This window comes from Lepisma saccharinum, chromosome 1 (genome assembly GCF_977018435.1).
Source record: "Lepisma saccharinum chromosome 1, izLepSacc3.1, whole genome shotgun sequence".
NCBI lineage: Eukaryota > Metazoa > Arthropoda > Insecta > Zygentoma > Lepismatidae > Lepisma > Lepisma saccharinum.
Window position 1 is genome coordinate 81,065,706 of NC_139229.1, and position 23,679 is coordinate 81,089,384.

The following is a 23,679-nucleotide window of genomic DNA, read 5'->3' on the forward strand; positions in this document are numbered from 1 at the left end:
ATATTCATCGCCGGATGGTGAACGTTTACGGGGAAGACTGTGTGTCTGGCAAATCAGTGAGGAAATGGAGTGCCCGTTTTCGTTCTGCTCCATGATAACGCACGTCCACACGTCTCCAGGGTCACACACGCGGAACTGCCCAGGTTCAAGTGGGAGCAGCTAGACCATCCACCCTACAGTCCGGACTTATCCCCCTGTGACTTCCATGTGTTTGGTCCCCTGAAAAAGCATCTCAAAGGAAAGAGCTTAACCTCGGACGATGAACCCAAGGACGCTGTGAAGGACTGGGTCGCGTCACGGCCAAAGGAATTGTAGGAAAAAGGAATCATTCGGCTCGTTCATCAATGGGATCAATGTGCTCAGGCCTATGGAGGATACTTTGAATAGAGTATTCATTTACACCGACAGTGTCGTTTTGTACGTTTTCATTTGATCAACCCTTGTATATATACATATATATATATATATATATATATATATATATATATATAGAGAGAGAGAGAGAGAGAGAGAGCTAGATTTGATCTCCACTCCGGGGGCGCTCACGGGTTATCAGGGAGGGGGGGCTTTGGAAAGCAAGTCCATTTTTCAAAAGTTTAAGAGTATTAAATTAAGGTAAATTGTGTGTGTGTGTATGTTACTGGGTCATTAAGTTATATAAAATTTAGGAATATCATACAAATGTTATTTTTTTTTCAATATCTTTTAAGACATCGCTTGAAGTGTTAATTGACTGCTACTGACATCATCCCTTACTACACACTCCGTACTACTTTTGATGATAATACAAGAACAAAATGCATAATATTCAATCATAGTGCCTACCGCGCATTCCACTCCTGACTGAAACAATAAAAGTCCCCTCCGTTCCCAAAACTTTGACGCAGATGTAGGAATTTGGATGATGACGTCAAAGTCACATATTTCTGTCTAAACGGGAGGTCGGAACAGGGGCAGCGGAGGTTCCTATGAAGGAACTTTCTAAAGTCTAGAGAAGAGAATCTTCTAAATACTTGCTGTTACTTAGACTTCTTCTTATAAATAAGATGATTGAATGTAACAGCTGCTTATTCATTTTCTGTGAATTTTCTTCACCAAGTTGTGAATATTATATCGCTGTGTACATTTTCAGTCTTCACTGCAAAAAAATTATACACAATATAGTTTTACCTAATGTCAAGAGGGCTGACAGCAGTTCCAGGGGGGCTCAGCTCCCCCCCCCCCCCTGACCCCTGCCTGGCTATGGGCCTGTTAATACATAATGTTTGCATTACATTTGGTGGGTTGGCAAAACCTCTCTGTTTTACACTGAGAATTTTAGCATCAAAAGGGGCAATGTAACAATGAAAAAATATGACAAAACAGTGAGTGGATGTAATGTTGTGCCGTGAACACCACCAGGTAAATTTGTGGTACTCAAAGAATAATGATGTTTCATCAAATTTCATAAAGTGTTACACATTGGAACTTGTGACTTTGAATCAGCTATTCCCGATCACCTTGGGTCCTTGTGACATCTTGTACAGGCTCAAGAACTATTGTATTCTTCTTTATTACTGTACTAGGTACTGACATTTTATACAATTTCCCCCTTAAATATCACCTTTGTTTAATGATTTCCAGACATACACATGGAATTGCACACCTCCTATCGCAACTATATACGGTTTGTTTCTTTCTCTCTCTTTTTTGTATTAGTAAGGTTCTCTCTTTATCTTGCTTCACTGCTATGACAGGGACCTTTTAACAGTTTGTTATACTAATTTGATTTCTTTATTAACACAATTGTAATGTCAAACAACTGGAGTATATGCAGTTTAACTATCCATACTTTTTTTCTGTTTGAGGGAAGTAATATTTCTGCATTCCCCATGACTAAAAAAGAGGAGAATATTCTGTTATTGTGGGTTCAATGTAAAATAAAGCTGCCAACATGTCACGCCATCATAGTCTGAGCCAAAATCTGAAATTTTAGGAGAAACAAATAGATGATTGTGAAGTGAATTTGGATCAAATATTTGTATACATGGAAGGAGTCTGCCAGAAGACTGCAAATATAATCATTAAATATATAGTAATCTTCATAACATAGAACATTTAAAAGTTAAGTTGATAATCAAATCAAAATAACCAAAACCAATTAAAGAACCAGGTGAACCCCATGTTGCTGGATAGCAGATTTTTTTCCCACCACTTTAGCTGCATGTTAATTGTAAAGAATTAGTCCTTCATGTTCATAGTAATCAATACTTTTGATTATACTATAGCCCTTGTTATAATTAACTGGGCCTATGTTTGCGTCACAGTTGTGTGAAGTAATGAAAATCTATGAATATGTAATTATGCCTCCTTTTTTCATTTTTTTAAGGTTTCTATAGTTCTTGGAGTCTTTGTGGTTTTTTACTACGATATTAGATTTAACATCATGGGAACAATATATGCAACTGTGGGTGTAGCTGTTACGTCTCTATACCAAGTGGTGAGTTTTCTTCTGTAATTTTTATGACTACATAGGCATTGCCAGTATATACATTTCAAAATATGTTGGAAATATAAAGAAATACTATTCTCTGTCTGTTGTAGTGACAAAGTGAATGTAAGCAAATACATGTGGGTACCGAAAGATCCTATTGGATGTTCAAATGAGAGCTGTGTGGGAATACAGTGCAGTTGGTAAAGGTGTACCAATTAGTGCTATATTGTAGTTCTGGAATCTTATAATGACCTGTATAGTCATGACCAATGTATTCATGGGCAAAATAGCACCAGAAGTAACATATAGAAATAAACTATTTCGCAGAACCAGAAGTCATGTGTTTTTGTTTGCATTCACTTTGTTCTTACAGTGGATTGAGAATAGTTCTGTTTTGATGCAGACACTACATGCAATATACAGGTACATGATCAAATAATGCATTGCAACTTTGATTCATAAAAATAGATTGACCGCAGAAAAAAATGATTGTAAACAAAATATTTAGGAAATGGACAGTTTGTTATTGTTAAAGATTTTGAGCAAGGTCTTTCTACTCCCAAATTTTGATATGCCACAACTCGGACAAATATTCTTCAGAATCAGAGGTTTCTTCACTACTTATTTCTTATTAAGTAGAGAACAAAGTAAATTTGTATAAAATGTAGGCATTAATATAAGCACTTGACTGTGCCTCGTACAATTTCTGTGTTTCTGGATAAGTTTCCAGACAGAATATTCCAGGAATTAGTTTTACCTGAATCTGATATAATTTGCATGATTGAAACATGCATGTAAAAGTCTACCTGACTCAAGTATGTATGCTTAAACCTGCAGTGTGAAACATTTCATAAAGTAAATCATGATTCTCACCTTTGCATTGTTAATGAAAAATTTTATTTTTGGTATATAGTTTTTCCACTATGACATAGTATTAATATTTTTGTATTTTCATTTCATGACGTCTGAAAAACTCCTAATCAGTATTATACAGGTCCAATATAGAATTACAAATGTTCCATGAGGCTCCTGAGTGGTTCATTTACCTCTTTCATTAATGTATGTAACCAGGTGACTGCCATACATTTTGTCTTTAAAAAAAAAAAAAAACTGCCTATTTAGATGTATAGTTTACACAATCAGTGTACAGTCATGGACACTTCTGGATTGTAATATTCTCATTAAAACTCAATGATGTTACAACCAAGAAGTGTCCGTGACTGTACATGAATTATATCATTGCATTCATTAAACAATTAACAAAATTGAAGGATTCTACACTAAATGTAGGCTACTTATAGAAATATCAGTCACTAACATTGTTGCCAATATGCCTGCATCAGCTGATATTGATAGAGTACCAATTTGCACTTTCTGATAAGTTGATTTCTGCTTGCAGCTAGTCGGCGAGAAGCAGCATGAATTGCAGATGGATTCTATGCAGCTCCTTTACTATCAGGCTCCAATGTCAGCTGTAATGTTGCTAGTCGTCATTCCAATTTGTGACCCTGTGTCTAGGATATGGTCTCATCACTGGAGCATTCTTGATTTGGTAAGTATCGGTACAGTATGTACACCAATCTAGGTTGAGGGGTGATCCACGTAGGACACCCAATTGTCAACCTCACTTCCACATAATACACCCTGGACTGCATTTTGCAGACTAACAAGCAGAGGCATCTCTAGCACAGCTCTTTACAGATATATGAAAATAATTTTGGAGTTGAAATTGTATATTATACATAAATTTCCCCTGCCACACTCTACCAGTCATAGTTTTTGACCAGTCTGGTGGTAGAACCTTTTTTTTTTCTCCTTGCCTACTCTTATATTTGTTTTGGAGCTGGCAACTTTGCATCTCTAAATAAATTCAAACAAACAACTTTGCACATTGAACGCTCACTTCCGTTTCTGCAATCTCTCTTTTCTAGGACCAAAGATGTAGGCATGAAAATTTAAATTTTTGCAGAATCTGATGAGTGTTAGTAATAAATTCTTGTCCCAGAGTGGCATTCCTAAAGAAGACAACTGGTAACAGCATAAATAACTATATGCAATACAGCCAGCCAGTTGCCAGGCAAAAATTTTTAGTTGCCCTATATTTTTCGACTCCTGGTTATATTAGATCTAAGTACAAAATACATGTTGTCAAAGAATTGAAAATTGAGCAATTCATAATAGACAAAATTCATTTTTGTATATTCTTCCATGTGTATTTGCTTGTATTCTTTCAGATTTTGGTGTTGGCTTCTGCCTTTGTAGCTTTCTTTGTCAACCTCTCCATATACTGGATTATTGGGAACACCTCAGCACTCACGTATCCTTTTCTAGCACGTCTCTTGTTTTCTCTCACAGTGTTGTGCTAGTATTTGTTGATAACCGCCGCTGCGCTTAAACTTGCAGAACGAATATCAATGCAAATAATATTAAGGTAATTAACCTTAATCGTTACATTTAGCAGAACGATATATTCATTATATTTAAAACAAATACAGTTCAGGTGCAGGAAATCTCACTACTTCCATCACTATGTTTGTACTTATTGATTTTCGTTGCTATGGTTACAACAATTTGTTTTCTTCCTTTTACTTTTTTAGATACAAAGTCTTTTGTACAGCACGACAAGAGCAATATAACAATATATATAAAAACAAACATGCATAAGTTAAAGAATCATTAATAACATAAATAATATTAACATTGAACATCACAGTTTGAGAATTGGGACAGTCTCATTGTCCAAAAACATGTGTTACAACTGTAGGTGCTAGTATGTGAATACAGTTTGGTTGTAAATGCTGTGTTGTCAGTTTTTCCACCAGCTTCTTTCACACACACACACACACTCAAAATAATGTATTTTTACCCTTGCTTCAGTAGGTTCAACTACAAATGTGCAGCAATGAGACCGGTAGCAGGATTTTTTTCTCCATTTTGAAAGCAACAAAAGGTGCTTTCTTAGTTGGAGTAGCCAGTATGTGACACTATTGCTTGCTGTGGCTGCCATTTTTTTTTTGTTTTTTTTTATTTTTTTTTATTTTTTTTTTTTTTACTATGTTTATAGTATTTGTATTTCATTAGCTACCCTTCAGTGTCTGCAGGATGTAAGGGTTGACCGTTCCACGTAGTACACCCAAATGCCAATCTCCATTTTCCAGACTAATGAGACTCTGGCGTCTGGATTCGCAGCCAGTATAATTCTCTATGGGACTTGTGTGTATGATTGTCACTTCATCACCTTTCATCCTCATCTTTGCAATTAGCCAAAACTGGCAGAAGTGCAAAGTAAAATTAATTAAGTAGGACATTCCACGAAAAGTGGTCCTACCCCATGTAAATTTCAAAGTGAGTCACTTTGAAAATTATTATTATTTCTCAATACATTAAGGCTTAGGGTTTGTAAATTCATATGACTTACATGAAGTTACCCATAAATTAATAGCTACTTTTTAAGGTTTTTACTAGTAGTTTGAAATATTCGATTTTTCCGGAGACTAACAGATTTACAAATAAAGAACAGTCAGAAGTACTGAATCAATAATATCTGGTAATTTATGATAATCGTCATATTTGCCAAAGTAGTACTTGCTATAAATCAACAGCCAATTGTTTTACATTTTTTGTAATCTCATTTAGGGGAGTTAAACAATGATAACATAAAAAATATGTCACACACATAACAATTTTAGTCTCTTTCTTGTGTTCCTCTGCAGAAATAAAAACTAAGAAGTAAAGTCTATTATTACATAAATTAAGGTTAATAGTCCTCCCAAAGAAATAAATTAGAAGTGTTAGAGTTTACTAGATTACACAAAAATATATAAAATTATCCTGTCACACAAGTAACAAATAACTGTTACTTGTGTGATGGTCTGAAATTCTGCCATATATTTCTTCCCCTTTTTTCAAGTCCCAATAAGTTTACCAAAATAACAAATCCAAAACTCTTGAGTTTTTCTTAAGCTTTATTTACCCCTACGTAGGTAAAGTTGGAAATCAGCAATTAAAAAAATAAATATTTATTTAATGAAAAGTCTGCACCAAAAGAAAATCCTCTTAATCATCAAGTCCTTTCAAGAAATGGAGAAAATGTATTGCTGGTTTTCTGTAACGTGGGAGGCTGACTAACCCAAGACTGTTATACAGTTTGAAACAAAATAACATACCACATGACCCCCTCACATTTCGATGTTTGAATCACTTGATTTTAGACCCTCTCAAATTTTGATGTTTGAAGCACTTGATTTTAAAGTAGGTGACTGGTGTGCTGTTCATTGTGATGGTAAAGTGTATGCAGAAGAAGTATGAAATACAAAGTGATGAAATTAAAACCACCATTAGTTGCAGGGTCTCGTAAACAATTTCCTTTCATAGAGTTAAACTCCACATGACAATATTGTAGGCTACACCACTCTTCATGTCCTTATCATTCTTTCTTGAGGTGCCACTTATTTGAAAATTTGAAATTTAACATAGATCTATAGAGCTATAGAAGTTTATTTGATATGGTTTATTTTACTTCAATTTTCTACCACTTTTGGCTAATCGCGAAGCTGAGAATGAGTGATGAAGGAACACTTACAAAGAACACCAATGCCTAGGATGGGATTCGAACCCAGGACCCCTGGCATCGTGGTGCATTGTCATAACCACTGTGCCACGGAGGTCTGCTTATAGATCTTGAGAAATTCTGAAGCAGTCAAAGATGTGATTTCTTTACATCTTAAATCAATAGCATGCCTAAGACAACCTTATTGTGTATTATTATTTCACTGTTGTTCGTAGGGAGTCACACACATGACAAGGTCTTGTCACATGTAACAAACATTGTTTCTGATATTGATATATCAATAGAGCTAGGACTTATTTCAATACCATACTGTATTTGTAACACCCCTACACAACATACTTCACAAACAAAAAATATTATCCTCTGTAATTGATATACAATGTGTTCCATTCAAACACCCCACATTTTAATTGATCATTGCTAAAAGGTTATGAAACATAATGGAATGCGAGTGGTACTAGACGAAAGATAAACTCAAAGAATTTTGTTGCATGACCTCACCGTTCTCTCACTACGCTGCACAACAATCGGATAAAGCATCATGGTGACTCCGCAGCAGTGCTCACAATCTGTATTCTGGTATGCAGAGACCAACTCAATCATTATACAGTGCAAAGAAATTACCGGAGAGAATATGGAGGTGAAGCACCTGATGGGAAAACCATTAAGGCATGGTGTGCGAAGTTTGAACTGCTTGGACTCTTGGCGAAGTGATTTACGCGGGTTCCTCCGAAATCCTGCTCGAATTTCTTCCACTTTCTCCTCCGAAACACGTCGACGAGAACCTCCAGATTGTTTATTAACACTTCCAGTCGCCAAAAACTTCGCATTATGTTTCATAACCTTTTAACAATGATGAATTGAAATGTTGGAGGTTTGAGCGGAACATGCTGTAATTCTAGAGAAATCAAATCATATGAATTTTAGACTGCTTTCATCTCTAGAGCCTTTTTTTACATGGGAATGTCACACACGTAACGCTGAAATGCCCCAATTCAACCTACAGTGTCTGCACAAATTTTGCTTGGCATGATGTTAGAACAAAAAATTCCCACTGTTAGAAGGAACACTGAATTCAGTTTTGTTGTCATGATTTAAAGAGAACAGAGAAAGTAGTAGATTTCTTCCATCAGAATAGTGAAACATAGATGTCCAGCCCTTGCAAACTTTTCCAATCATGAAATTTTTATCCATTCTTCAAATTCACAGTCTTTCTCTTTCAGATCTAACATTTCTTTTCAGAATCATGAATGGCCAACTTTTCACTAGTGAACTCTTGCCGCTTCTTAATGTCAGAATTTCACGTACCAACAGCAAATGAAACAACTTCTTCTAGCACAAATATCACTTCTCTATAGGCTACAAACCACTTACAAATCATTAAAAGACTCGATCCGAACAGACTTTTAAAACTGCATGCATCAAGCAGCTAAAGAGTAAATAACATTGGTTTTGCTTTAGTTGTTATTTTTTTATTGTATTACGTGTGTCTGTGTGGATGACTGAATCTCTGAAACATGTCTAACTACAGTTATGGCAGAAATATTAAAAATTAACTAAAAATCACTATTAACTTAATGTTTCAATATGTTTTAAACTATTTCTATGTTATATTCCCAAATATGAATATTTATAAGATGTTAGTGCAGTTTAAAAATACATAAATTATCCTTAATGCCACTTCAGATACAATGTGGTTGGCCATTGCAAGTTATGCCTTCTCCTGATTGGAGGATATCTTCTGTTTGATGACTCAATCCACTTGTATCAGGGATTTGGTATTTTGCTCGTGGTTGCAGGAGTGATAGCATACAGTTATGTGAAGGTAAGTATCATGCTCGGAAAAAGGAAGTAAAATGTTGTTCACAAAAGTACAAGTGTTAACTTTGTTAACAATACAATAATACCACACTTTTTTTGGGTGGGGGTTTATCAAGCGTAAACAAATTCATATTTAAACAGAAAATTGAAGCTAATATTTCTAATATTAGTTTTCTACAAAAATTGGGAACATTTCAGGATCAAAAGTGGTATATAAAATTACATTTTGGTATTAAAATGCTGAATGTAACCCTAAATTTGATATAAAAGCTACACTTATTATACAAAAACATTGCCTTCTAATAGCACTTTCAAATGTAGTTATCAGAGTATTAAGTTTATTCCTGTGTAAAGGAGTCCATTTTTTGCTTCTCAAAAATTTACAGCAGAATTAATCAATTTACCATTAATTACATAACTTGCAGGATAATTCAGGCTTCACAAACTGCTGTGTCTAAATAAACTCTAAATTTCATGTTTAAAAGTTTAATTCGCATTTTGCACTTCATTTTGCATCATTTCGTGACAAAGTAAGGTAGGAAAATACACCTCACACCTTTCAGATTATGCATGTCCCTAGGCATAGATTATGTCACCATCATGACTAGAGACGGGATTTTAAAGGGAAAAATTTACCTCTTAAAATGACAAAAAGGGGAAAATTATTGCCAAAAAAAGGACTATAGTTTTTTTGCAGTCCACAAAAATACTATTTTAAATGAAAGCGCAATATATACATTTATATATTAAAAGGGATACATTAAATTTCATATTGATGTATCCCTTTTTATATATGAATGGTATATAGTGTGCTTTCATTTAAAATAATATTTTTAGTGGAGTGCAAAAATAAATTATAATCTTACCATCCGCTTGGATGTAATCTTCCTTGCAACAGCTTACCGCATTCCATATCTTGCTGCCACTTGTATCTGGCTTCACCATTTCACTGACGCTCAATACTGTCATCATTGTCACACAGTTAAGTTAAAACTATTCTAAAAACTTCCCAATAAAAGTCTAAATCTAGCAGATAAGTACACTTTGAACCCAATAGGCATGCCGCTTACAATGTGTTTGTTGCTGTGTAAGCCCAGATCGCATTGTTTCAACAATCGCTGCAACATACTCCCAACACTCGTGGAGGGAAGGTAAGGTAGGAGGCGCTTGTTCTTTCTTTCCTCTAAACTGCACCAAATATGACAATTGTTGAATGTTTTGTTCAGGGAAAAAACAGTCTTGCAAAATATTTGATATCTTGTCAATGGAAAATGTTTTAAAGAAGGGGATGTGAGCTGAAAAAAGGGAAGTCAAAACAAGGTAATCTTGTTGGAAGATAATTATCAACACTGTTGTTATTTATTCCATGATCCATGTTGAAAAATAAAAAATGACTTCCCTTTTACAATCCGGTCTCTAATGACAATATAAAGCTAGGCTGTTCAGGTAAAAGTACTTAAGCCAAACACTGCAGTTTTACAGCAGACAGTAATTTATGTTTATTATTTTAATAGCAGACATTACAGACATGATGTGAATGTTGGATCATCACTGTTTACACATGCCCAATATACAATGATACTTATATAATTTGAAGTTGTCGGATTTATATTTTTGTTTTACTTGCATGCCTGCATTGGTGTTTTATTTCTATTATTATATCTAATTAATATATAATGAATAGATACAATAAATAAGAATTGTTGCAGTAAACCAGGTCAAATTTTCAGAATACACCACTGCACTGAAGTACAGGCACTTGTAGGGACTGCAAAACTGCTTTAACAGCACTTTATGAGGCAAAGGTCAGTCGGTCAGTTTTCACTGTCAAGTTCCATCACACCTATTTTCAGGCTTTTCAGGCCGGAGTCTGCTACTATTGTGTCTATAGCTTGGGATCCCAGGTTCGATAACCGGTAGAGGCGCATAGTGGTTCGGATTCCACTTTAAACTGTAGGGCCAGTCCTGATTTGCCTTACTGTGCATAAAGTAGACTTAAAATTACAAATGAATCTAAGTTACAAGCTGTAGAGTATTGCATGGGACCACTTTTGCTGGCTCATACTTGATTGAATCTCCCCGAATAGATAGAATATCAAATATCATTTCAATGTGTCAATAATTCTACAAATATACCATGTAAAAATTTGTCCTGGTAGTTTCAGCCAATAATCATCTGTTCATTTTCATATATTGCTATGTATTGGTAAGATAAGAGTAAATTAAATTTTAACGTAGAGGTGATGACTATGTTCACTTTGGTCTCAATTTCACTGCATCTTTCACTTCACGATCCATATTTGAAGGTCCACTACTACAGACAAATAACGGTTATACATGAACTACTGGGCTTCGAGTGTATACAGATTGTTTTCCTGTTCGAGCATTATTCGCTCGAGCGAATACTGTCAATTCTGTTAGCCATCTAGCATCATTCGTGCGAACTATTACATGATCAAGCAAGATGGCCTCGATGCAACACTAACAACTGGCATGTGGACAAACTGCCTTCACAGGAATAGGCACTCCCCAACCTCCAATTTGAAAAAAGCATCCCCTGTGCATGCAGGACCAACAGATGGAGCACGGCCATCTTTAATCCGAGGGAGGTCGGAGCCTTCAATTTGGCAACCCTGTAAACCGTGACGTCAGCCGGCCGATGTTACTCAAAAGAAACATTAGAGAATGAACTTACAGACATAAAAATTTAATAATTGAATGTTGCCTATTCATCCTGTAATCACTTCATTCGCCCTAATTTTATTCAAAGTTATTTTTTCTTAAGTAAAGCAGTATGTTAATAAGTTGTGAAAAATATACTTTACATTTTTTGAGCCGCATACTAGCATTTCACGGAGCATTCCGTACATTTCACATGTGGTGAATCATCAAATATAATAAATATCCAATATTGATGTCACAAATATTCTTAATTATCATGTGCAAAATAAATTGGCAACATTGAAGAGTATCCAAGACATAGAAGCTTAAAACATGTTTACGTAAAAAGCAAATTCTACACTGAGAAAAGTTGTGTGCATTAATCACCACACACTAAGCTTTTACTTGTACATACAAGGGTTAAACTACAGGGTCCTCTGTTCAGCCTTGGGCACCTTGACGGGGGCACGCTTAACGGCTGCCCGGACGCCAACTCCCGTCAAATCACATGCGATATCTCCGTTATGGAAACAGCTAGCTTCGAAATGACTTTAAGTTCTCAGAATTATAGTTACAATTACATTCAAAGTAAGCACGTTAATTGTGATGGGGGATGTTGGAAATGTTGTCTTCGTGCATCCACTCGTTTTTGGCACGGTTTGAGGAAATTTGTGGGCTGATCCCGGAGATTTGTTTTAAATTTTATGCAATGATAGGCTAATGATTTGCCATAAAATGCCTTTTCTTGTTTCTTGGCCAGATAATGTAGGTGTTTATGTTTAAAAATCGTTTTGTGACATTTCTGAGTGGTATTCATTGATTGAGTTGGTGTTTTAAGTCCACTTTATGCACAGTAAGGCTAATCGGTACTGGACCTACAGTTTAAAGTGGGATCCGAACCACTGTGCCTCCACTGGGTATGGAACCCGGGACCCCTTGATCACAAGGTGACGATGTTACCACTACACCATCGAGGAGGAGCGTAGAGGTAACTTCGTCACCTTGTAATCAAGGAGTCCCGGGTTCGATACCCGGTAGAGGCACAGTGGTTCGGATCCCACTTTAAAAACTGTAGGTCCAGTCCCGATTAGCCTTACTGTGAATAAAGTGGACTAAAAACAACAAATCAATCAATCAATCAAAAAACATCGAGGAGGCACAAAAGTTGTAAAAGAAAGAATGCATTGGCATCCCGTGAAATTATTTGCGCCTAATTAAATCAATATTGATTACAGCCTAAAAAAAAATTGGATCCACAAGTTTTCTTGCTCGCATCATTGTTGTCTGTAATGCATTGTAAATTACCAGAACCACTATGTGCCTGAGTGAGTGGTATTCATGTTTCACAGGCAGGGCCGGATAAGACTAAATTGGGCTTGGTGATTGATATCTTCAGTGAACAATAAACACAACGACGTTATAGTTACATCACAGCGCAAAGAATAATAGTAACTGTATAATAAGTAATGCTGTGTCTAGGCATCTGAAATTTGGAGCTTTCGGCTCCAAATTTCATTCTAAGATTTATTTTCAGTTTAATATAGCAAAACAAAACTGTTCAGCTTTCGGAAATTTCTTGTCTGTTTTCATCTAGGCCTATTTCAGGAATGGGCCAAATGCTGCAGCATCAATAGCACCCACCTTAATCCGGCCCTGTTCACAGGTATAGTGTTCTTTTGTGACTTTTAGTCACAACTGCTTATTTCAAAGATAACAGCTTTTTCAGTGTCTAATCCATGAAAATAATGAAAAATGTTCAGCACGTTTACTTTGATTTCATTTATTTTACTTCGCGTTTTGTGCCACTTTTTGCTAATTTGTGAAGATGGACATGAGTGATATGATGAAATTGATGAATGAACACTCACAAACATCCATGCCAAGGCAAGAAATCGAACCTGGGACTCCTGGCGTCGTAAGACATTGTGCAGAACGATTAGTACCTATTTTGTTCTTATTTGCCTGCTTATTTTGCAAGTTTTTAGTGCCTATCAAATCCTCATCCTGTTTATTAGCTGTTATTTAACCTCCCTTAGATTTGTAATAGTGATGACCATGGATGGTGTAAATTATATAGGACACTGAAAAGTCTCATAAAAATTATGTAACATTTTGAAAACAGTTAGTAATTAAACTTGTGAGAATTCTTTCAGTCTTGAATGATGAAAACTTTTCTTAATCGCAGAGACTTTATTTCTAAAAAAAATAATATAACAGGCAAATTATTGTGTGGATTCGAGCCCCACAGGCTCATTTAAGCTGATACCACCGGCACTGTCCCCTATTTTTGATTCACTAAACTACAATAATTTCTTTACGCTGGGTGTACTTATGGCTTCATGGCAATACTGGTGTCAAGAGCATAGGCACAGGAGGGCACGGCCCTTAATAATTAAGAAAAAATATTTTGGAAGGTGGCAGATCGGGCTTTCAGAGATGCCAGTTTTTACTGTAATGACCTACTATGTTATGATAATTATTGCAAATTCATTCTTGCAACAAATACAGTTACAATCATTAAAGTGTCAATTACAATTATAATCAAAATAAGCACGTACCTTGTCACAAGAGATGCTGGAAATGTCCTGATGCATCCACACGGTTTTGGCATGTTTTTCGGAAATATCCATTTACACACAACAGTTCAGCTTCTGAAATTGCTACAGTTTCTCTCCTGATATTCTTCTTCAGTTCTTCTAATGTCTGAAAGTTTGTTGCATTGACTTTATTTTACAATTTCCCCCATAGTTTACTAAAGCTAACCGATAAGTCAGGGTGACAAAAGAGGAGCGGGTTCAAGTTATGAGATGAGCGCAAAACACTTACGTCCATGTAGCCATGCACACTGGATCGGTTGATTTCGCTAATTTGGTGGGAAACTACGAAATGGCACAACATGCGATAAAAAGTGAGAGAAACATTGCAGAAATGAGAGATTGTTAAAGAAAGTAAAATTTAAACAATGGAACAAAAGGTCTCTCTCATTGATGAAAAACGACGAATGAAGGAAGACACTTCTTTAGATCAAAATGTGATAAAAGTATTGTAGACCAGTGAGTTATTTTCAAAGGAAATTACATTTGGAAAAGGCTAGATATCCCTTTTCATAACAAGTTCAACAATGAACGAAAGGTCCCATTGTTGCTGGGAAAGGAGAGTTAAAGTCACAGTGTGTGATCAAAATGTGATAAAAATATTGCAGGATAGTGAGTTTTTCCCAAAGAAAATTAAATTTAGAAAAGATTAGATATCCTTTTTTCAAAAAGAGTTCAACAATGGACGATAGGTCCCATTTCTGCTCAGAAAGGAGAGATAAAGTCACAATTTTTTATCAAAATGTGATAAAAGAGTAGTTTCTTTTCAAATAAAATTAAATTTAGAAAGATAGGCTAGATATCCTTATTCAAAATGATTTCACAATGGAAGTAAGGTTCCATTGTTCCCTGTAAATGGAACCTTGCTTTGTTAGAGAAGAATATTAATCGTGCATCAATTACCCCACCACTAACATTCCCCATAATTCATTTGCAGAAATTTAATAGACTCTCGTTCTAAATTTGTTCACAAGGTTTCGCACGGTATTTCTGTGTGCAACCACACCTGGGAATTCTGTTGAAAATCATCTATGAACATCCCTTCAAGAATTTTTAATCAGATACGAATCGTACATAAAAAAAGTTTTGTTGTATTGATTGATTGATTGAGTTGGTGTTTTAGGTCCACTTAAAGGCTAATCGGGACTGGACCTACAGCTTAAAGTGGTATCCGAACCAGTATGCGCCTCCACCGGAAATTGAACCCTGGACCCCTTGATTACAAGGTGCCATCGGGGAGGCCCTAAGTTTTGTTGTAATGTGTGCGTATGTGCCATTATTAAAACTATAGCAGAACACAAATAACACTTGGAACACTATATGCTTAATAAACACTGTTTAAAACAATATAAAATTGCAAGAACACTTGTAGCACGTACCCACTTTCAAAATACGACTGAACTGAGATCGCGAAGTTGCTGAAATGAAATGGGCTTAAGAAATAAATCCGCAAGTTATGCTCAAAGCCATGTGTTTCAGTTGGCACTCTGGCGCCACGAGGTGTTAGGTAACTTTAGTTCCCTTTTAGCGTGTCTTGTTACCAAAGCTATGCGAAATTTCCTAAAAACATGCCAAAAACGAGTGGATGCACGAGGACAACATTTTCAACATCCCCCGTGACAATTAACGTGCTTATTTCAAATGTAATTGTAACTACAATTCTGAGAACTTGAAGTCATTTCGAAGCTAGCAGCTTTCATAGCGGCGATATTGCATGGGAGTTGGCGCCCAGGTGGCCGTTAAGCATGCCACCTTCAAGGTGCCCAAAGCTGAACTGAGAACCCTGTACAACACTCAAACAAGAATTTGGGAAACAATACAAACCTCTAGAGCATAAAACTACCTAACCTAACAAAAACACTAATTCCTTAATTGTTAACCGCATACATGTCTCTGCAAGAGAAAAACAAACGCAAATGTAATACCTTCTAATTTTTAAACCATGCATAGTCACCAGCACTTTGCATTATTTTAGCCTTGTACATACATGAGCTATATGCTTATCACACCCACAACTACTTTGTACATCTTACTTTTGGGACTTTAAGGCCAGTGTGTTAGGTCATTTAAGTATTTAGTTGTTAAAGAGGTTCGAATGTCATTCCGAAATGCTAGCAAATAAAATAAGGGCAAACTACACATTATTGAAAAGTTCCATACTGTGTATGAAATGTAAAGTTGGCCTGCTTATTTGCAGTTATTTAATAGAAAATTTATATTTGTATTGTTAATGTATGTTTTCTACTTATATTGTAATGTCAATCTGCTGTACAGATTTGGAAAAAGAAAAACATTTTACACAGATTCCCTTGTTTCTTTAAGAGTCAACGTCAATTTTGCTATTCGCGCCCATGCTATGTAGCTTGATGTTTAGGCCGGCAAGACAGCATTGCCAAATTTTATGATTCAGGCCTGTGATGAAGCTGGCCGTGGATGGAGACGATGCATGTTGTAGAAAAACAACCCAATTTATGCACAGATAGGCAAATCAGGATTGAACCTACAGTTTAAAGTGAGTTGGAAACCTCTATCTCCATCAGGTATCGAACCTGGGACCCCTTCTTGATTACAAGGTGACGATGTTACCCCCTATGAAATTGGGGAGACCTGGTCATCAGAAGGATGCAATGGAGAACTATCACTGGCATACATAAACTAGTCTTTAAGTTCATTAAATAATATACTTAAATTCTGTTAGAAGCATGTTTTAATAGTTGCACAATATATAATGAGCAAATACCCATATATGAATCCTAAATGTATAAAAGTATATGAAAAAGTAAGTTTACAGGTGTCAAACTTAGAGAACATGCCACTGGATCGTTTCCAAGTAACAAATTTGATAGAGTACTTGCCTAGGTCTCTCTGACCTCCTGACAATTTCTCTATTTTCAACTGGTACATGCAGAATGGTAAAGATTTATTTATTCTTGTTGTATAATTGGTTTTCTATTCATGTATAATATCCAGTGCTCCAAGTGAGGGAGGATGCAAGGGGATGGTAACCCCCCCAGCTGGCAAAATTTTTGCAAAGCAACCCCCCCCCCCCCCCGGTCCCATTGTCACCATATTAAACCATAGGAGCATCCCCCAGCTAACTCCAAGGCTTGTCCAAACATACCCCTCCAGCTAAGAATTTTCACTTCAAGTGCTGATCATATTGTTGGTAAATATGTTTGTGGAGTGCATGAAATATATACTTTTCCTTGTGTTGCCACATTATTCACATTTCAATTTTAATACATTTGAGGAGAGTGAATGAATTAATTTATTTCAATCAAAGTTCTGAATTAGAAATTCATCTTTTATCTTATTTATATTGTTAAAACTTAATATCACTTTCCTTCAATAACTTAATAATGAATTAATTATTTTTCAGATGAAAGAGCAGCGAGCATATAACATTGCCAAAACACTAGAAGAAGGGAGTCTTTTAAACAAATCATGAATTTATCTTACAATTGATGAGTGATTGTCTAATAATTGATGAATGATGTGTCTAATCGGTAAAGTATTTATATTATCTGTGATTTTAAAGTTTTAAGTATTGCTAAGAAAATGAAATATCTTTTATAAACAAGTAAGCTGTACTGTTTTGAAATGGATCACTTAATAATACATTCCAGGATTCATATTTTTGATCATTTTTTCCCCCCCTCATGTTCTTGATAACTCATTTCGACAGTCGAAATAGATATTATAAAATCACCCTAGTGATGTCAAGCTGAATTTCTATCTTTCTTTGTGTTCTGTAGTAAACACGTTTTTAATGGTTCATTATTAAAATTGCAATAATTTTACACCAGTTTTTCATAAAATGCTCATAAATTTTCTCATATTTATCATTAATTTTCCCTAAAATAAATACCTTGCATGGAGGTTGTTTGAATTAAAATGTGGATAAAAGCAACATACTCTTTTAAGAACACTGCCCCTGTTTAAGGTGAAGATTGACAGTTTTGCACCAGGTATGCAGTTATTTCAATATCGTCAGAATGGGTACTGCTACTGGGAGAAAAAAAAATGGCTGTACAAGAGAATATGGATTTCTATCCATGTTGTAAGTGAAAGCCGTTTTTTAAGTTTATTATTAAGCTAGATCTGCAAAATATATGATGAATAATTATTTATAAACTCCCATGTATTCCTTATGGACAAAATCTTCAGCCTGTCCTCTTCCCATTCATGTGTTTTCTACTCCATCAGATGTTTAAATTTCTCAAGAGAACAAGTAAAATAATAATCCCATAAGCATAATGCTAAGTTTTCTTCCTCTCCTACAACCATCGAATGCACAGACCTCTCTCCCCAGCTCACCGCCAGGAAAGGTTGGTGAGTGAGGAGCAGTTTAGGGTCCTTACATCTGGTTGGACCTGTAAAGTGTTCCTAGTTGAATGAAAAAAGAAAAATGGAATAAAAGATCGCAGCGAGAAAGAATTGGGGCAGTTGAGCAGGGACAATGAAAGAACCTCAGAGAAGTCATAGTTTGCCAACTAGGTCCCGATTGAGGGGAGCTGTTTTGTCATCATTGTAATAAAATGGTAACTGAAAATAGTCAAAGTGGGGATGGACTCAAAACAAACTCTGTTATTGGCACTTTTCCAATGCTAAAGTAAACATGCTAGTGCACACAGTCCACTGATACTGGTGGAACATTAGCATAATTTAGTGAATAATGCATTTAATGGCAGTATGCAGGCCTGTAGCGAGGATTTTATTTGGGGGGGGCTTATCCCTAATCAGCATAGGCATTAAAATAATAATTATTATAAGTTATTTAAAAAACATTTTTCTTAAAATTTGTACAATTAGTGTACTGCAATTCATAGTTATTGTATTTTATTAACTTTTACACATTCCGTTCAAAAAAACTTCATAACTTATGGGAAATTTTACCCAAAGTTTATATTGTGTGACCTTTCACAAAGAAAACTATAAATTTTGGGAGCTGTGGATCCATTTTTCTTTGGATTAAATTTTAGAATATAAAAATATAAGCTGGTTACTCTGTTATACACTAAACGTTTTTCGCTCTAATGTTTAATCTTGCTAAGGAAGTAAAATGAATTACCACTATACATTATTTAAATTAGATATCTGTAGGATTTCAGGGGGCTTCAGCCCCCTGACTACATTCCTAGCAGTATGGAAAGTTTTCTGACAGAAACACATTGAAATATTTAGGTAAAGTACTGGTATCACATGAAACGAATAAAAAATAAAGTTGCCAGCTTTGATTGTCATTTAGAGTTTGAAAAATGGGTTGCCTGCCTGCACCATGCCTCCAAGTCAGTTTTCAGCCTCTTGCAGTTGAGGGCACAGGTTTTTTTTTTTTTTTGTCAATGACATAAATGTTGCTGCCAACTTTTAAAATAAAGCAGATGACAATATATCATGTTGTTGGTAGAAAAATATTTAGTAAAGATTTAGTGAAAAGTTGCATTTATACTGCCTAAAAACAAAATTTCAAATACATCTGGAGTCATGTTCTTTCATCACTACATTACCATAATTGCTAGCATATAAGATGCACTTATTTTTCCCCTTAAGAATGTGTCTGAAAACAGTGTCTCTTTTATACACCGATACTCAGGAAAACGGAAGAGGCCTAGCATTTCAGAAGTTTATGAATGGTAAAAGTTTCATGGGTTGCTGTGAAAACTGAGACTATGGTTAAATCTGGATTTTGACGAAGAAGATTAAAAGGTATTCTCTTTCCTAGTTAGATTTTAAGTTATTTCTTGATGGATTTGGTGTTTTTTTAAGTCCACTTTATGCACAGTAAGGCTAATCGGGACTGGACCTACATTTTAAAGTGGGATCTGAACCACTGTGCCTCCACCGGGTATGGAACTCAGGACCCCTTGATTACAAAGCGACAATGCTACCACTGCACCATCGGGGAGACCCATTTCTTGAATGGAGACCTAGATATTATTTTATATTTGAAATACTGTACAATAATTATAATAGTCAGTGATAAAAGTTTTTTCCTAAAAAGTCTGGTCAAAAAAGGAACAAAAAAGGATACATCCAGGTACATATCTACAAATATATTTAGGGGGGGAGGTCCAAACCAAGTGTCTCAGAAATAGAAATAATAATATAAACATTTAAATGAAACTATTACATTAAAATTGACTTTAAATAATATGAATTAAGATTTGTAAATTAATTAGTAGTTATAGAGAGTAATGTCTGCATAAGAACAGATATATATTCGTAACAGCACGTACTCATTATCAAGCGTATGTTTAGTTAAGATCGCAGAAATTAGTATGAAAAAATGTCCTGGCAAGGAAGGAAATTAATTGTGAAATAGATAAATAACATTATTGATATCAATGATATGATCCCAATGTAATTCTTGACTTGCAGCAAGTTCGGCAGAAATAAATAACCCTTGATGATATACAACAAATGCCAAACAAGCATATTTTCTTCGCTAATTTTAGTACATGGCAAGTCTTTGAAGGGGGCGGTCCAGACCTCCTCCCCCCCCCCTAAATACATCCTTGAGTGAATCTTATTTGTTGGCAAATGCGGTAATTGCAACGAGAATGGAATTTGAAGAAAATGCACTATGTACTAGTGGTTTTGTGATGCACATCACTGACCACCTACCCACCTGTGAAGAATATCGGTCATCACCTCTGAAGAAAAAGTTGAGAAGTCATGCCTCCTCATTTCTTTTTTATATATATATATACACACACACACACACAGTAGAACTCTAGACCCATGGTGAATAAAGGTGATGCGAGTATATAGAGAAATATACTATACTAGAGATCGTATACTTACCCATCATTTTATCAGTGCCTTAAAACTGCCAACAGAGGTTTTGAAAAGACAGGATGGACACCTCAGTCAGTTCGCTGGGTATCCATTGTAAGCACACATTTATTAAATTCAAGAGAGCCATGCATTATTGTGTAGGCTAAAAACACAAGTAAGCCCTACTGCAATCTCTACATTATTGTCAACATCAGGTCTGGATTTAAAATGCTGCTACCTTTGAAGTAGCTGTAGGCTGATGTTGCATTATAAAGGGAAATTAGTATTTTTCCACCTGTTTACACATACACACAGCAAAATATTTTGTAAGAGTTTCTGGGATTGTTAGTATTTAAAAATATACAGTTAATAATCAAGGGCTTCGCTACAATGATGTACATTACAACCACATGCATTAACTGGTTTTACATCTTTTATTGGATTTTCAGTCACAAACATCAGATGGTGAATTTTCTACCATTGATTTTGGGAAAATCTTAATTTCAGGTATTTGTTTATTTCATGCATATTCTTTGTTCTTGCCAACCTTTATGGCAGAGTGGTTAGCAGAGCACACTACAATGCCAGGGGTCGTAGGTTTACGTCCTGGTCTGGGCATTCTTTGCGAGTGTCCCTTTATCTTTGCGATTAGCCAGAAGTGGCAGAATTTTTTTTTCATAGGACTTCCACTTAAGGTGTGCATAAATTACATTCAGGTAGGGCAAAGTCATAAATCTGGCCCCGTTCGTCAGCTCGAATCATCACAATCTCTAGTACCAAACCATTCCTCATCCATATTTTTTTTTCCATCGTTGAGATAATTTTTGCCTACAAAATAAACAATAGCAGGTTGCTCTTCAATTGTGCATTCCTCCAGCATGGTGTTCAATGCTGAGCTGTGCATTGCACAGGAATTATCTAGCATCTACTATAGTGGAACCACGAGCAAAACAACCTGCGCAGACCCGCAACTCCTGTGCACCATACCCCCGCGGGTAGAGGGGAGAGTGGACCATGCTTCCTTATGGCCAGAGGTGGAGGGAAGAAGGGAAAGCTGCGCAGGGACTTTTCGTCCCAAGGTTTTTTTTTCCCTTGTGGTTGATCTATACTAATTAACTGTCATCAGCCTAGATTATAGTGTTATCTGCTGACACTTTTCGAAACTACTACCAACAGCTATCCCGTAACTGTGCAACCTATTTACAGGCGGGCTTTCAGTCATAATTTTGTTACCTCCACAGTTAATCTTTTGTCTGTCCAGAACAATTGACTTATGATCTTTCAAAAGCAAAACATCCAGGGTTTACTGGTCTTTCAATTTACTCCTCGTCTTTCTATGTTGTATTTCCATAATGCCCTAAATGAAGTCAGGAAGAATTTAAGGTACAGCAGGTGCAATATCTGAATAAGAAAATATGATTCAGATGGAAACCAAGACTGCTGCTCAGTTTTTCTAAGCATATTTTTATATTGCCATAGCCTTCTTTTCATAACTTACGTGAAAGTTCCTCCTGTAGTTTGTATTACTATGTAAACAGCATACAAATTCTCACAGGAAAAATACTCCCAAAATATCTCCAGCTACGATTTTTTTAATGTACAAAGAATCCATTTCAACAGTTACAGGTCTCTTGTTTTCATCACAGATTAGGAATTTCATTTCTCTTTTTATATTCTATTAGGGTCTCAACAAAAAAAGTGCTTTTTTCTTAGTATTTACTGGAGAGGTTATCTTGCGAATGAAAAAGTAGGGGGAAAATGCCTTTTTTGATCATTTTCCTCTTGAGCAGCACTGCTGCATTTGTCATGAAATTTGCACTTGCTTGTCATTATGTTTACCTTTTCAATATTGTAAATATTTTTTAAAAATAAATTGTACATTCATGTATATTTTATATTACACAAATTTAATAAATAATTTATTTGATGTTTACAGTTTTCTTGTATTAAAAATTTTGTATGTAAGTTTTAATTTAGTACGTTAATATTTTTCTACAATAGCAATAAAAAACTAATGTTCTTTTTTTGCACCTGTGGTTTAATACTGGCAGCCATATATACACTGTAGAGCAGTGATGCCCAACCTACGGCCTGCGAGCCAGATCCGGCCCGCCACGTGTGTTACATTACTTTACCATAAACATGTCGAAAAAAAGTTGTTTTATTTCTAATTCTTAATATATACATGAAATGAACTTTTCTCAACAGAGAAACAACAGAATGCAACACATACTCATAACATAAATCACATTGACAGTCATCAAGTCACTTTGAAGGAAATAATTAATTGTTCCTTATAGGAATGTAGCTGGCTGCCCATATAAGGAGAGAGCTTTAAAATATTGTTTCCTATGTCCCTGCTTCCTTACGTTGATGTTTACTGCTATAAAATCATTTCCAGACTAATATATACCACTCTGAGTTGCGTTCAGAAACATTACATTTGGTACATTACAGTCGTTCAGAAAGAAAACTGGAATGATGTAATTTCCCCATCTTTTTTATGTTTTCTAACCTACATTTTTCAGAATTTGGGTAATTGTGAAATCTGTATTCAATATTTTCGCTTATAAACCCACTATATTAGTTTCTGAACACAACCCTGATATTGACGCTCACACAAAACATATTGCATTGTTGAGCCATGCAAGGAAAACAAAGAAAAAGAAAATGAAACAATCAACATGGTTGACAGTTTCTTTCAGGCAGTTACTAGTGTGTTTTCGGGGTGGATAATTGTGAGGAAGATTGCTTCTGAGCGGGAAAAGCGAAAAGTGGATTCC

General features: G+C 35.6%; 1 protein-coding gene across 1 annotated transcript in view; it reads left to right on the plus strand.

Moving 5' to 3' along the window:
- Positions 1-22,818, plus strand: part of LOC145996940 (solute carrier family 35 member E3-like) — a 31,137-nt gene extending 8,319 nt beyond the window's left edge. The window contains exons 2-6 of the mRNA XM_083133528.1: positions 2,369-2,479; positions 3,873-4,025; positions 4,708-4,790; positions 8,730-8,868; positions 17,499-22,818. Of these exons, the coding sequence (XP_082989654.1) occupies positions 2,369-2,479; positions 3,873-4,025; positions 4,708-4,790; positions 8,730-8,868; positions 17,499-17,567 (555 nt within the window). The 3' untranslated portion in view covers positions 17,568-22,818. The remainder of the gene's footprint in view (positions 1-2,368; positions 2,480-3,872; positions 4,026-4,707; positions 4,791-8,729; positions 8,869-17,498) is intronic.
- Positions 22,819-23,679: the final 861 nt, after the last annotated feature.